The sequence below is a fragment of the Periophthalmus magnuspinnatus genome, chromosome 18 (genome assembly GCF_009829125.3).
Source record: "Periophthalmus magnuspinnatus isolate fPerMag1 chromosome 18, fPerMag1.2.pri, whole genome shotgun sequence".
In the NCBI taxonomy this organism is placed as follows: Eukaryota; Metazoa; Chordata; class Actinopteri; order Gobiiformes; family Gobiidae; genus Periophthalmus; species Periophthalmus magnuspinnatus.
Window position 1 is genome coordinate 28257599 of NC_047143.1, and position 11812 is coordinate 28269410.

The following is an 11812-nucleotide window of genomic DNA, read 5'->3' on the forward strand; positions in this document are numbered from 1 at the left end:
CACAAATTTGCCATATTAAACTTGAGGCTTCAAAGTTCAACATTTGTAGCTCATACATTTGGACGTTTCTTTCACAAATGTTAAATCTCCCATAATGTTACACAGACCCTTACCCTCCATCTGAAATTATGACATCAAATTGTAGCACGTGAACACAACCACTTAAATATATTTTTTTCTGTCTTGCTGCAGAGTCAAACTTCAGAAGACTCCTCCACCCGTTGTGGCTCATCCAGAGACTTCCCGTTCGAAGACTTGTCCGACTTTGTGATGGTCGACGAAATTTCTGAAGAGACCGAACACCTCAGCTCCAGCCACCACCATCACTCCTCTTCCTCCTCCACTCGCAGGCCCTCAGATTCACGAAGAGATAGAGAAAAACCCAGCTCCTCCTCCTCTGATAGGTACCACACATCAACGAAACAATCTTCCTCAACATCTTCTGCCTCCAGACGCAGAGATGGTTTCAAAAGTCCATCTACTTGCAGCTCTAATTCGTCCTCTCCAAGAAAAGCTCACGAATCCTCAAAATCTCGCTCTAGCAGCCGATCTTCCACTTCTCATGAAAAGCATTCGGGAAGATCAGACAAATATAAGAAAGAGAGTGAAGCGTTAAAATCTGACCACAAGGGGGTAGCAAAGAGCTCAAAAGAGGAGAAGGGGAAACCGCAGCAGTGCTCAGTTGTTGTGGAATTAAACAAGGAAACCATTCGAGATTTAAAAGAGGTTAGCTCCGAGGGCTATGAGATCATCGACGCAGTGGACGACCAAAATTGTGCAAATGAAATGAATGAAGATGCAAACCAAATTCCAGAAGCTTTTGAAGTTGTAGATTCAGTTGATGATGAACTCAAAACACAAGAAGAGGGAGTGGAGTTTGAAGAGTCTACAAACCAGGAAGTAGACACGCCCCAATCTATGGATTCAAAACCAGAAATGAGAAGCAAGAGGAAAAGAGAGGGCGATCACGATGGTCACGTTTGCTCGAAAATTACCAGAACAGGTGATGAAGAAGGTACTAAAGAGATGTTTGAGATCCTGGATTCAACTGAAGACCAAGCTATTCTCGAAGAGCCACAAAATGATGACACATTCATAGAAAATGCAGAATTTCAAGTAATAGATGAGGCAGAGGATCGACCCAAATCCAATTCTGAATGCCAGATGAGTGAGAGTAGTAGCAGCAGATTGACAAGAAGTGGAAGACAGACCAGAAGTGAGGAGAAGGAAAAATCAGCAAAACGTAATGAACGAACGGCCAGAAAATTGGACACACGGTGCAAACATGAATCAAGTTCTTCAAAAATTTATGAAGAAATTGTTGAAGAATTTAAAGTCATAGATGCAGTAGAAGAAGAACCAACACAAGATCAAGAAAAGGTGACTATCAGACGAACCACCCGAGGGAGGAGAGATGACAAGCAACAGAAATGTGAAGGTCTGGATTCTGTTGAAGACAATTCTACAAAACTAGGTGTATCTACAAGAGAAAGAAGGTCTAGATCGGTCAAAATAGATTCCTCCAAAGATGAAAAAACGCACAAAGATGATTCAAAACCGAAAGCAATAGACTCACAAGAGAGAGATGAACACAAAAAGACAACAAAAGCTGGTAAAGACAATTCTACAGATTTGGAGCAGGGTACATTTGAGATTCTGGATTCTGTTGAAGACACAGCAACAGTTTCAGAAAAGTTAAAATCATCCAAAACAGATTCAGGTTTGAATGAAAAATCACCCAAAAATGAACCATTGAAATCCCAGGAAAGAAGTGAAATCAAAGCAGTTGCAAAGAACAAGAATGGCAGGTCCACCAGTTTGGAGAAAGGTGCATTTGAAAATTTAGACAAAGAAACACCATCGCAAAGTCAACAAAGTCCAGCAAAAGAGACCCAAGAAACCAAAAGAGATGGAGCTGAAGAGACGTACAGGTCTACGAGACAAACAAGGTCATCCCAAAGAGATCAGTCCACGGATTCATCATTGAAACGCAGTACACCAACCAAAAGTGGAAGAACTCCTACCAGAGAAACAAAAAAATCTGACACTAAATCTTTGCCTCAAGTTGAGGTTCAAGAAGCGATCAAAGAGGAGTTTCAGATACTTGATGCAGTGGAAGAAGAACCAGCTCCACCTTCGAAAGTAAAGAGGGGTAGGCCGAGAAAGCAACCCCGAAAGGCTGCTCTGAACTCAGAAGAAAAAATCAAATCTCCCATGATGGAAGAAAGTATGGTCAAGGAGCGTGATTACGAAAAACAAGATGAATCAGAAACTGCAATGGAAATTTCTGAAGAAAAGGGGGTTGAGGAAGACGAGGAGGAGCCAGTGTACGAAGTTATTGACTCATTAGAGGAAGAACAGACTGCATTTGTCGAATATAATGTGGAAAAACCCATGGAAGAAGTTAGCCACCATGATTCAAATTATACAGATAATTTGGCAGTTAAAGATGATGATACTGATGAAATGGAGGGCCACAAAAAGCCTGTTGAGGGATCACCAAGTCGAACTGAAGAAAAAAATAAGCAACTTGCAATGGAAGAAACTGAGCAATCTGGAAATCTGAATGATTCTCAAGAATTAGAGAATAAATTGATTAACGAGGCAGCCATTTTGGAAGCTGAGAAGATAGAAAGATCATCTACTAGAACGACAAGATCAACAAAAAGAGCGTGTCCCAGAGAAGAAAGATCTCCAAAACAGCGAACGAGCAGAAAAAGTGACACCAAACAAGAGTGTGTTCTGAAAGATGAACAGAAAAACGCAGAGAATGTGGAAGCAAAATCAGAAAATCCAGAATCTGTAAAATTAGATGAAGTTGTCGATGAGAAATATTGTGTTTTGGACTCCGTCGAAGATGAGGAGGAAGATGGAGAACGAGCTCCACAAGCTGCAGCGAGGAGGAGGGGCAGGCCACGCAAACAACCCAGGAAGAGTGCTCTGAAATCAGGTGACGTTGAACCAAAATGTTTAGCATTTGAAGAAGTGAAAGAGTCATGCATTGAGGAAGACAAAATGGAGGATGTCTCACAAAAGCAGAAACTGGAAAAATCAGAAAAAAGTTTGGATGAAATTGACAGAAATGAAGAAGATGAGGAACCAATATATGAAGTACTAGATGTTGTAGAGGAAGACCAAGAGGAGGATTTGGTCCAAAAAGAACAGGACATATTAGCTTATAGAATCAGCCAAGAGGTTGAAACCAGAGAGAAGGGAAAGGTTGAAGATGTTAAAGATCGTTTGGATCAGAAATCTGCTGAAGTTGGTAATGTGGAATTGCAAAAACTAAATTTGGAAACACCAGAAGGAATTGAAAAAAATAATTTGGATGAACAAAACGGTAATGAGGCCAAACAAGAGAAGCCCCCGACGAGTCCAAAAGAAACTGTAGAAGATGTACAATGTGTAGAAAAAGATGGTCAAGATACATCTCTGGAGACCAGATCAGAATTTTCAAGAAAAGGACAGAGTAGAGTTCTAAAGCCATCTGTTCATGACGGAACTGGCAAAATACTTAAATTTGAAACAGCTCAAACGTGTAAGACAACAGCCTTGGAGAAATCTACAGTTCAAACAGTGGATGAAATGCCACAAAAATTGGCAGATTTGATTAGTATAGAAGGTCAAAAAGTTGATATGAATTTAGATGCAGTTAGTGATGAAGAAGATTTTCCAGAATATACCACAGAAGAGGAAGATGGGTTAGTCATTTTGGATGAAATCATGGAAGAAGAGAATGAAGAGACAGAGCCAAGAATCGAAGACGAAGGGCAAAACAAGGAAAGGGTGGAGACTGGGGTCGATGGGGAGAAGCTAAAGGCAGAGGGGGTGGAGCTGGAGCAAAAAGGGGAGGGGCTAAAGACAAAGGAGGAGGAGACTGTGAAGGAGGGGGAGGAAATAAATGAGGAAGGTGTCCAAAAGCCACGCCAACTCACTCAGGAGGACCAATCAGAGCCGGCTAAGGCAGAAGTGAGTATTTTCATTACTAAAGTATTTTATTACATTTATATCAACATGGAAGTATTCAGTTTTGCTAATTATTAGCTTTCATGTTGATGTGTTGTCATGGCTACAAACATTTCTTAAAATTATGTGTCTAATCTAATGTTTTTAGTTTGCATAATTCATTTAGCAAGCCAAGTTTACCCACAGGGACCTGCCCCGATGAAGTGAATAAAACACTATTTATACAGTCCTTCTATTCTAAGATTCACTTTTGATGGTTCAGTGGGTTTAATATTCATTACTCAAATAATAAAATGATCCATAATCACACAGCTCTAATGTTCTAACTCAAATTGTGACGGTAAATCTGACTCACACCCAAAGCAGCTAAACCTGTTTTTAACATTTAGACACGAAAAACTCCACATGAGGCAGTGCGAGAGACGCCACACACAGACCTGTCCAAATCCATCAGACGTGAGCACGAAGAAGAAGAAGGAGGTATGATCTTCTAGAACTCTCCTCTCCATCTTGTGCTAATGTAATGTGACCAGCAAGTTCACAAACTCCAGAGAATTCATCTGGCAAGTTTGCAAAAAAGTTGTGTTTATATAAAAAAAAAAAAAAAAAAAAGTTGGTGCCCAGGGATGCACTGATCCGATATCGGTATCCACATATCGGTTCAGTCGATATGCTGGTTGGACATATAAACTGTAATACGACCATTTACTGATCTGAATTGGCCTGGAAAGTCTCAGAATGTTTGAACTTTTATTCACACAAGGTTGTTACTTGAGAAATAAATAACAAATAACTTTTTTCTTATTTATTTATTATTATTATTTCTTCTTTTTTTAATATTTTCATATATATATATATAAGAAATAAATGCTGCTTTCAGTCTCTGGGACGCGTTCATCCCAGTGGTGCCAGCTAAAACTGAAAATTCTACAGGAGCTGTGGTTTTGTGGCTCAACATGTAGAGCAGTCCATGCATATGCTTTTGTGATGGTGCATTTTCATTTCAGAAGTTTCAAACTTTGTGACTTTGGATGAAGTGGGAGAAGACGAGATGGAGGAGCCGACTCCAAAAGGCAGAGGCTTGCGTCGGAGGAGGGGCAGAAAAACACCAGGTACATTTCATTATAATATTGTTTTTATTTTTGTATATATACAGTGCGGCAAAAAAGTATTTATTCATCCACCAATTGTGCAAGTTCTCCCACTTAAAAAGATGAGAGGCCTATAATTTTCATCATAGTTTCACTTCAACTATAAGACACAGAATGAGGAGAAAGAATCCAGGAAATCACATTATAGGATTTTTAATGAATTAATTGATAAATGCGAACAATGAGAACACAGCTCCTGCTCCGGTCATACAGGGACCGGACAGCCCTTAGCAAAGGGCCCCGGGCCCCATACTCCCGGAGCACCCCCCAAAGGACACCACGAGGGACACGGTGGAATGCCTTCTCCAGATCCACAAAACACATGTGGACTGGTTGGGCAAACTCCCATGAGCCTCGAGGACCCGATGGAGAGTATAGAGCTGGTCCAGTGTTCCACGACCAGGACAAAAACCACACTGCTCCTCCTGAATCTGAGGTTCGACTATCGGTCGGATTCTCCTCTCCCTGGAGTAGACCTTACCGGGAAGGCTGAGGAATGTGATTCCCCTGTAATTGGAACACACCCTCCAGTCCCCCTTCTTATACAGAGGGACCACCACCCCGGTCTGCCAGTCCAGTGGTACTGTCCCCGACCGCCACGCGATGTTGCAGAGACGTGTCAGCCAAGACACACAACATCCAGAGATTTAAGATGCTCAGGACGGCTCTCGTCCACCCCCAGAGCCTTGCACTGAGGAGCTTTAACCACCTCAGTGACTTCAGCCAGGGTGATGGACGAGTCCGCCTCCGGGTCCCCAGTTTCTGCTTCTTTCTCGTGTGACAGTGGGATTGAGGAGATCCTCAAAGTATTCCTTCCACCTCCCGACAACATCCCCAGTCGAGGTCAGCAGCTCTCCACACTGTAAACAGTGTTGGTGAAGCTCTGCTTCCCCCTCCTTAGGCATCAGATGGTTTGCCTCTGCAACCACACGAGCCGCGGCACGCTTGGCCCGCCCGGTACTCATCGGCTGCCTCAGGAGTCCCACGAGCCAACAAGGCTCGATAGGACTCCTTCTTCAGCTTGACGGCATCCCTTACTTCCGGTGTCCACCACCGAGTTCGGGGATTGCCGCCGTAACAAGCACCGCAGACCTTACGACCACAGCTACAAGCGGCCGCATTGACAATAGAGGTGGAGAACATGGCCCACTCGGAGTCCATGTCTCCAACCTCCCCCGGGGTTAGGGAGAAGTTCTCCTGGAGGTGGGAGTTGAGGACCCCTCTGACAGAGGGCTCCGCCAGACGTTTCCAGCAGACCCTCATGATGTGCTTGGGTCTGCCAGGTCTGTCCGGCTTCCTCCTCTGCCAGCGGATCCAACTCACCACCAGGTGGTGATCAGTTGACAGCTCAGCCCCTCTCTTCACCCGAGTGTCCAAGACACGCGGTCGGAGGTCAGATGACACGACAACAAAGTCGATCATCGACCTCCGACCTAGAGTGTCCTGGTGCCACGTGCACCGATGGACACCCTTGTGCTCGAACATGGTGTTTGTTATGGACAAGCTGTGACTAGCACAGAAGTCCAAAAACAAAACACCACTCGGGTTCAGATCGGGGAGGCCGTTCCTCCCAATCACGCCCCTCCAAGTGTCACTGTCATTACCCACATGGGTGTTGGTTTGCAGCCGAGTGTGAAGCGGCTGGGATGAGAATCAGCTCCTCCAAATCCGAGGCCATGGTTCTCGACCGGAAAAAGGTGGTTTGCTCTCTCCGGGTGGGTGGTGAGTCTCTGCCTCAAGTGGAGGAGTTCAAGTATCTCGGGGTCTTGTTCAGCGTCTGCAGTGATGCGGTCGCTGTATCGGTCCGTTGTGGTGAAGAAGGAGCTGAGCCCAAAGGCAAAGCTCTCGATTTACCTCAATCTACGTTCCTGCCCTCACCTATGGTCATGAGCTCTGGGTAATGACCGAAAGGACAAGGTCGCGGATACAAGCGGCTGAAATGGGTTTCCTCCGCAGAGTGGCCGGGCGCACCCTTAAGGATAGGGTGAGGAGCTCGGTCACACGGGAGGAGCTCGGAGTAGAGCCGCTGCTCCTCCACGTCGAGAGGAACCAGCTGAGGCTCGGGCATCTGCTCAGGATGCCTCCTGGACGCCTCCCTAGGGAGGTGTTCTGGGCATGTCCCACTGGGAGGAGGCCCCGGGGAAGACCCAGGACACGCTGGAGGGACTATGTCTCTCTGGCCTGGGAACGCCTTGGGATCCCACCGGAGGAGGTGGAGGACGTGTCTGGGGTGAGGGAAGTCTGTGGGAGTCCCTGCTTAGACTGCTGCCCCCGCAACCCGGCCCCGGATAAGAGGAAGAAAATGGATGGATGGATAATTGATAAATTCCTTGGTAAAATAAGTATTTGTCACCTACAAACAAACAAGATCTGTGTCTCTCTCAGACCTGTACCTTCTTCTTTCAGAGGCTCCTCTGTCCTCCACTCGTTCTCTGTATTAATGGCCCCTGTTTGAACTGGTTCTCAGTATAAAAGACACAACCTCAAACAGTCAGACTCCAAACTCCACTATGGACAAGACCAAAGAGCAAAGGAACCACAAACAAAACTATAGACACCAGGCCCCGAACACTCAATCTGCAACAGGTAAGAGCTGGAGTCAACAAATCAACTGTGGAGCAATTATTACAAAATGGAACAAGACACTGATAATCTCCCTCGATCTGGGGCTCCAAGATCTCACCCCGTGGGGTCAAAATGACACAAGAACGATGAGCAAAAACCCCAGAACCACACGGGGCGACCGAGTGAACGACCTGCAGAGAAAACGAATTTATTTGCAAATTATGATGGAAAATAAGTATTTGGTCAATAATAATGATAGGTTCACCTTTTTAACCTTTATTACAGTTCAAAAGAGAAGAGAAGAGAGATTATTTTGTCTCAATATTGAGGAGAAAAAGCGGGGAGGCAAAAACCTTCAGTTACAACATCACAGTTACACCTCACACCCTTTTTTCTCAAGGCCCAGACCGTTTTTCTCCTCCTTTTATTAAAGTTAGGAAACCCTAGTCACAAACACAAACACACTCTGAAGGGGGGGACATATACTTAGCAAGCAGTGTAAAAACATATGACGAAATTCACAGAGAAATATTTTCTGTTTTTGCATTTCCAGAAGGTCACTCTTCCCCTTCGCACAAACATCCTCCCATGATGTTTCTGTTTCTGTTTCACAGTGACCTTCTTCCCGTGGGATCCTGCACTTTCAAAAGACATTTTCTGCAAGACTCAAGAACAAACATTAGTGCAGATTATATAGTTTACATAGTTGAATATAATGATTATAATAAAGAGTGAACATTACAGTACCTTTAAAATGAACAGTGAGATAACATAATATAACTTGAATATATATTTTGAATCCATCAAATAATTTTGCTGAGGAATTTACCAATTAATTGATTAAAAATCCTAGTGTGATTTCCTGGATTCTTTCTCCTCGTTCTGTCTCATAGTTGAAGTGAAACTATGATGAAAATTACAAGCGTCTCTCATCTTTTTAAGTGGGAGAACTTGAACAATTGGTGGATGAATAAATATTTTTTTGCTCCATTGTACATATACATAAATATATGTGATTCTTACTTCATTCCTTTTTTACAGTTAAATTTTACTTTATTCTCTGTGACATTTTTGAGTTTCTAAAATGTTCTATATAAATAAAGATTGACTGCAAAATATATATTTATTTATTAATATTTTTTCAGTGAGAAAATCCACTCATGACAGAAAGGTGGCGCCGAGAGACAGTGAGCTGGAGGAAGGTCAGACGGAGTCAGTGGAGAGCGAGGTCCTGCCCAGATCGAATGCTGATTCTGGGGAGATGGAGGAGACTGCCCCTTCTCTGGAGCTCCAACCAGAGACTGAGAGCAAGGCAGAGGGAACCCCGGGCCGGCCTCTGGAGATGGGCGTGGAGACGGACGTGGAGACGGACGTGGAGACGGGCGTGGAGACGGGCGTCAGAGGTGCGACGTGACGGGTCTAGATGTTTTAATGATGGATCAGTCATTTTGGGGGTCCATACTTTTTGCAGTATTATTGGGATATTTGGGTAATTTTTTTGCAATTTGATGAAATTTGAGCTGTGGAGGGTTGAACAAATAAGTTCTATGTCTCATTTTAAATACAAATTACTCACAGAAACGATACATTGCTTTTTATTCATTACAGCACATTTTTAACGATGGCGTCTGCAGAATGAGTTCTTCAGGTTTAGATTACTCAGTGGCATGGATTTCATTATTATCATTTATTAAATATTTTGCACTTTTTAAATGTTATTGTGACCACATTAACAACATGGGACACCTCTGTCCGTTAATAAAGGAACACTATGTAACTTTTCTAGTGGGAGGTTTAACACCTGCTTGTCATCAGTCCATTAAATGTTTCAAACCTCACAGAAACATGCCACCACCAAGTTACTTTTAATGCTGAAATAAACAAGTAGAAAGCAGGGCACAGAACAAAGGCGTCTTGAAGCGGCAGATTGAAGATGCTTCATGTTGGGTCAAAGGTCAAATCTTTTTTGCAAACCTCTTCTTTAAACTGTGTTGTTTCCAGTTGGCAGTAAAAGGAAGAGTTTTGTGGAGGACCTGTACTCAAAACGCTGTCGATCTCAGTCCCCTTCTGTTCCATCAGACACAAAACTACCTCCGTTCAGACCCAACCACCCCCTCGGTAAGATCCACACCACAACATGTCTTTAAAAACATGAAAAACTAGTTCATTTTAAACAGTTTGCAGTGGTCTAAAGTTATTTCTCATTTACCTTCTGCATTCTGGGCATCCTAAGTATTCACCATGATGAGTTTAAAAGCACATTTCACAGCTCTGAGAACAACTGAACAATTTGGAAACAAACAAGATTTGTGATTTATGTTTAAATTTTAGGAATGTTTTGGAAGAATTCACAAAAAGACTCAAATATTTTAGAACATGTTTGTACAGATCGACAGCAAGAGATTTAATCGTTTCTGGAGGAAATCATAGAACAAAAATGTATTTGATTAGATTGTTATGAATCTTGCAGTAAAACATTGAAGGTCTAACCTCTCCAGACACGTTCTGAAATGATTCCATCAGGACTAACCTCTCCAGACAGGTTCTCGTGTGACATTTCGGTCTTTTTAGGTCAGGACCACGTGGTGCCAAAGTCCGGTTATTTCTGTAACCTGTGCTCCGTGTTTTATCTGACCGAGTCCACGGCCCGACAGCAGCACTGCAGCAGCCGACGCCACTACGACAATCTCAAGGTACAAATACAAACTGATACTTTGTAGCTGATGTCATCGACATGTCATGAAGCTAACGGGAAGCACTGCTTTGTCTGAAGTTACTGGTCAGATCTGTGGACAGTGAGTCCATCACAATTTCACCTGCTTTTTTTTTTTTTTTGCTTTTTCCTCAGAAACATTTGGAGAGAAAATCCAGAGGTGCAAGTGAATTCTGAAGACACCGCATCATCAGATTTGGACCGGCGTCTGTTGTAGATTCTAAGTCTCATCTCTTCGTCTGAGCTTTCTTTTCCTTCTTGCATATTTGTTCTTCCAATACCTTTTATTTTTAAAGCTGACCGATGTAACTTTTTGGTGGGGGTCAATCACATGTCATTGTTTTGCCTGGAATGTTCCACAGTATGGCATTAAACTCAATCTTCAAATAAAGTGACGCTGCCAAACTAAATTACAGCTCTGTGGAGAGTAACACGTTTAATGCCATGCGATGGAACATCTCCATGGAGACAAGCACATGGCCAACTCTACATCAACAGTTTCATAGTGCAGCTTTAAATTTCTGATGAAAAGTGCGACCTGTTTGTGCGTCGCGCTCATGGGATTTCTGAGACCCATCGAAGTGAGAATTTTGTATTAAATCGTATTTAAAGATGTTTCTGCTGCCGTTTAATCAGACGAGGCGTCGTTCATAAACGAACATCTGATTCTACATCATGGGCTCAATCTGTTTGGACTAAACGGCCTGGACCAGAACTTCAGAGCGCACTTTCATTTTCCTTCTTCCTTGTGAGTTGTGCGTTTCTAATATTGGGTCAAATATTTTGTTTCAAAGTGTGAAAATGTATAATTGTTTCTGTTTGCCAAACTTTTTACTGTTTAAATGTGACAGATTTATGAAGGGTCTGCACGGGCCCTTTAGTTTAAAGCAGAGGTCTCAAACCCGCAGCCCGGGGGCCAATTGCGGCCCGCGAGAGGATATTTTGTGTCCTGCAGGACAATATGAAAGTTTAATGTTAGCGTTAGCTTTACCATATGTCACTCGTGCTGTGTACGAGATTCAACAAATAACGACGTATATCCATAAAATCAACAAGAATTGGTGTATTTCCTCATGTATGTTGAAAACAGCGATGACGTTTGAAAAAATTTAAAATACCTGATAGGCCCAGACTCTGCCTCCTGTGGCCCCCGGCTAATTTGAGTTTGAGACCCCTGGGTTAAAGGGTCAGTTTGTCTTGTACAGTTTGTGTATAATCTACTGTTAAGATGAATAAATACTGTAATAGTTTAAGTGACTCAAAACATGACGCAAACTGTGTCCAACAATGAAAACATCTCCATGGAGACGTCACATGACCCTAAACCCCTCTGTGCTAGTGCAGCCTCTGCAGAGTGTCCTGCAGGTTAAACAGACCCAGGGTCAGTTGTGATTAGAACCTTTTTAAAACGGCGCCG

The 11812-nt window shown here is 43.2% G+C and overlaps 1 protein-coding gene across 1 annotated transcript in view; it reads left to right on the forward strand.

The window, feature by feature from the left end:
* Positions 1–11751, forward strand: part of LOC117386149 (uncharacterized) — a 40186-nt gene extending 28435 nt beyond the window's left edge. Inside the window, exons 30-36 of the mRNA XM_055228920.1 lie at positions 193–3969; positions 4356–4446; positions 4974–5078; positions 8828–9085; positions 9684–9800; positions 10254–10375; positions 10531–11751. Coding sequence (XP_055084895.1) covers positions 193–3969; positions 4356–4446; positions 4974–5078; positions 8828–9085; positions 9684–9800; positions 10254–10375; positions 10531–10572 — 4512 coding nt within the window. The 3' untranslated portion in view covers positions 10573–11751. The remainder of the gene's footprint in view (positions 1–192; positions 3970–4355; positions 4447–4973; positions 5079–8827; positions 9086–9683; positions 9801–10253; positions 10376–10530) is intronic.
* The last annotated feature ends 61 nt before the right edge of the window (positions 11752–11812 follow it).